Below are 3594 nucleotides of genomic sequence, written 5' to 3' on the forward strand. Positions count from 1 at the left end.
GATTTTACCGATAGTGCAACTTCTGTACTTTGACAATGTATAACTCACAAACTGTAAGTCAGAATAAACTCGTATTTTGCAGTTAGAAAGCCCTTACTATATACTACAACTTTCATGAAAGGTCRAAAAKYCAGTTATGACTCTAAGTGGTTCGAAACAATGTGTGTTCCAGGGCTGTTTCCACCGTATTCAGGATTAATATGTTGTTTTGTAAAATTCGTATAAAATATATGGATAATCAAAATGATGTGGGTGGATTCATATATCAAATGTAATATTGATTCTTATTAATTTAATATATAAATGTGATCAACGACTCATTTAACTAACTTCAATAATTTTAAAAAAAAATTATCGTCATCGGGCAACGCACGATATCAAATACTAGTTTATTATAAAACCGTTGTATATGACATACGGTTATTGATATTATAAATTTTAAATTCTTATTAAATATTTTATTAAAATTGATTAAATGCCCAAATTATTTGGTGTTTTTTCTCTAGAGCAATCCACACATGTAAAAGATAGGTTCAGTTGACAGGATGAATTTTTAAAAAGATATTATAAATCTTATTTTTTATTTAAAAATATGACCCATAAATCTTTATTTATCTTCATTAATTATAAATTTTAGAGTAAACTATAAAATTGGTCCATATGATTGTCAAAAATAATACTTTTAATCCTTATACTTTTGAAATTACAAGATAGGTAACATAGTCTGTAAAATGTCTTATTTTTGTCCCTTTCTCTAATGGTTGTTAAGAATTTTTGTAAACGAAGGGCATTTCGTTCTTTTATCGTTTTTTTGTCTTTTATTCAATAAAAATCCACATGGACCGAAACCATAAAATGAGTTTCAGCCGAATTTCACCATTTCAATGGATTTTTGAGTCTTTTAGCTGATTTCACGGGATTTTTAAGTTTTTTTTTGTTGATTTAGAAGGACTTTTGCGGATTTTGGTTGATGTTCCTTGTAATTTTCAATATCCGGAGCACCCCTTAAAATTTAAGAGGTACACCTTCTTCCAAGAACAATTCTAGTTGCGAAAATAAATTGAACGGATACAGAACCTCGCTCAAGGTTTCATAGGTCCGCCCCTGTTTTCAAACCCGTGAAACCAAGTATTGTACCGAATAAATGAAATCAATTAACCAACAAACAAATATATATAACTCTAATTGAATAATTAAGTTTACACACCAACCATACATGTTACAAGAATATATATACACACACATATATATATATATATATATATATATATATATATAATATACAAGAAGCTGAAACCAAAACACCCAACAAAACATTTTGATTGTATGACACAAGGGTGGGTGACCACCCCCACCCCATAAATTAAAGGAGGAAGAAAGAATAACAAATCTGTTCACAAATCATTGATATCACACACCACAAATGACAAATTTACCCCTGCCTTGGCTGACCTCCATCATATCAGCAAGCCTTTGGTGGCTCTGTTGGGGCTACGATGACCTCCTCCGACTTGGCCGCGGTGGTTTCTGGTGTTTTTTCAACCTCTTTTTTCTTGTCTTCCTCCACCACGATTTCCTTCTCTTTGCTGCTTGTTTCTTCCACCACAGCGGCTACTTCTGGTTCTGGTATTGGTACCGGTGTCTCCTCCTCTTTTTTCTCTTCAACAACTATGAATGTTGACACCTTTTCGAAAACGAAGAAAATGGGTCCTTCGACCAAGGGTGGTCCATACTTGCAGCATGCTTCATGAGCTGGTTTCGATCCGGGAAATTCTAACACAATAAAAGAGTCTAATTAGTGATTACCTATCATAATGGTAAATACCATTAACGTGATGTTTGTTAGTAGCTTAATGCGATCAATGAAACTCACAACCTATTCGATCAACTATACATGGTTGTTTGTTAGTAGCTTAATGATATAAAAAGTAGCTTATTCAGTAAGTTTCTATGAGAGCTTCATACAAAACAAATGACTTTTACCTACAAATATCGCCCAGGGAAATTTCCTACCCAAAAAAATATCAATGGTTTGGTAGAATCCAATGTCTTTCAAGAAAATACCAATGGAACACCCAAAAAATGTCTAGGTAATTTGCCACTTATTTGAATTACCCACCAACTTTTATGACAGTTTTTGACGAATCACTGGATTTTCTAGAGAAAAGTCCCTACCTAAAAGTTTTTCATTTAGTAATGCTTTACGGAGAAAATCAAGTTTTTTTTCCCCTAAATCTGTCCTTCTCCGATACAAAACACTTTCCTTTGAGAAAACCCTGTCAAACAAAAAAATTTCCGATCCATACAAGACTTAATGAAAAACCAACCAAACATCTTATAAGACAGCAATTTACCGATTTTAGAGAGTTCCTCAAGGAACTTATCAACACCAGTAGAGATCTTTTTCAAGGCGCCGTCCTTGCGTTCCTTCACCAATTCCTGTTAATAAAGTTTTCATTCATTAATGAATATAAGACTGGAAACCAATAATTGAGTTTACTTGACTGTCATCGTCTTATTCTATAACAACCGATATTGGTTTTCTTGGATATCTTAATTTCTGATCTAATTCATTAATTATGAATAATGATCATTTGCATAACCCACTTCATATATTTTGAATTCATTTGAAAAACCAGAGAAATTATCCAAGTAGATGACAACCTTGATTTCTGCAGCAGAAGCTTCATAGATTTCAATAACTTTAGCTTGAAGTTCACTCTTCTTCTCTTCAAACTCTTTGCTATAATCCTCCTGCATGTGAATATGTGTAGTAATTAAATATACATACATATATATATATATATATTCTGAATTCAGATTTAAGTAGGGATGTGTATATAATTAAGATATACCTTAGCGTCATCGAAGGACTTGCAAGCTTCGGCAGCACCAGTTTTTTTGAGGTTGGTTTTCTCGAACAACTTCTTGAACTTTGGCACCACTGTTGATTTCCAGTAACCCATGTTCTTCAACTACAACTCTACACCTAAGCCAACAACAACCACATATATACATACATATATATATATATATATATATATTAAACCCATAATTAGACTAATTAATCTATATATCATACTTGTTTTAAAAGGTAATCATAAACGCAACCGATCCGATACCTTTGAAAACCTTGTTGATAGATTTTAATTCGATCGATCAACCACAAAAAACGACCAATTATCGACTTAATAAATACACCTTTCATTACTTACGAGATAAAAAGACAAATTAAAAAGCTTTGGATGAATCCAATAGACAAGAGGCTAAGATACCTTTGAGATGGAGCAAGTGTCTCTTGATTCTTGATGAAGAAGAATTTTGCAATTGAGTGGTAAGAGTTGTGATGGCAAGTTATATGAGATTTCCCAAACTTATTTTAAATAGTCTTCCTACATGATTACTAAACCACCCATACCCCACCTCTTTAATTACAATTATGCCCTCCAAATCCTATCATCATCCCTTCCCTATTTCTTTTTTGTTTCTAATTGTATTTGTCATTTAATTCTTTTATTTTGTCATAAAAAATTAATTATGCTTCTTATTCAATATCAATTTTTTCTCCCTATTTTGAGCTAATTATATATTCGA

General features: G+C 32.2%; 1 protein-coding gene across 1 annotated transcript; it reads right to left on the reverse strand.

Moving 5' to 3' along the window:
- Positions 1 to 1301: 1301 nt before the first annotated feature.
- Positions 1302 to 3351, reverse strand: LOC112503192 (plasma membrane-associated cation-binding protein 1-like). Its single transcript, XM_025107262.1, has 5 exons — positions 3276 to 3351; positions 2856 to 2989; positions 2665 to 2754; positions 2355 to 2439; positions 1302 to 1773 (listed from the first exon to the last, which is right to left on the reverse strand). The coding sequence occupies exons 2-5, from the start codon at positions 2964 to 2966 to the stop codon at positions 1463 to 1465; spliced, it is 597 nt and encodes a 198-aa protein (XP_024963030.1). The 5' UTR covers positions 2967 to 2989; positions 3276 to 3351; the 3' UTR covers positions 1302 to 1462.
- Between the last annotated feature and the right edge of the window lie 243 nt (positions 3352 to 3594).

This window comes from Cynara cardunculus, unplaced genomic scaffold, assembly GCF_001531365.2.
Source record: "Cynara cardunculus var. scolymus isolate 2C unplaced genomic scaffold, CcrdV1 Un_Scaffold_2663, whole genome shotgun sequence".
Lineage (NCBI taxonomy): Eukaryota > Viridiplantae > Streptophyta > Magnoliopsida > Asterales > Asteraceae > Cynara > Cynara cardunculus.

What these genes read in the sequence shown, in the direction of transcription:
- LOC112503192 (XM_025107262.1), bottom strand. Translation starts at nt 2,966, where the DNA reads ATGGGTTACTGGAAATCAACAGTGGTGCCAAAGTTCAAGAAGTTGTTC. An exon ending in AGTCCTTCGATGACGCTAAG is followed by an intron (nt 2,755 to 2,855) that starts GTATATCTTAAT and finishes ATTCACATGCAG; the next exon opens with GAGGATTATAGCAAAGAGTT. An exon ending in CTTCTGCTGCAGAAATCAAG is followed by an intron (nt 2,440 to 2,664) that starts GTTGTCATCTAC and finishes CTTTATTAACAG; the next exon opens with GAATTGGTGAAGGAACGCAA.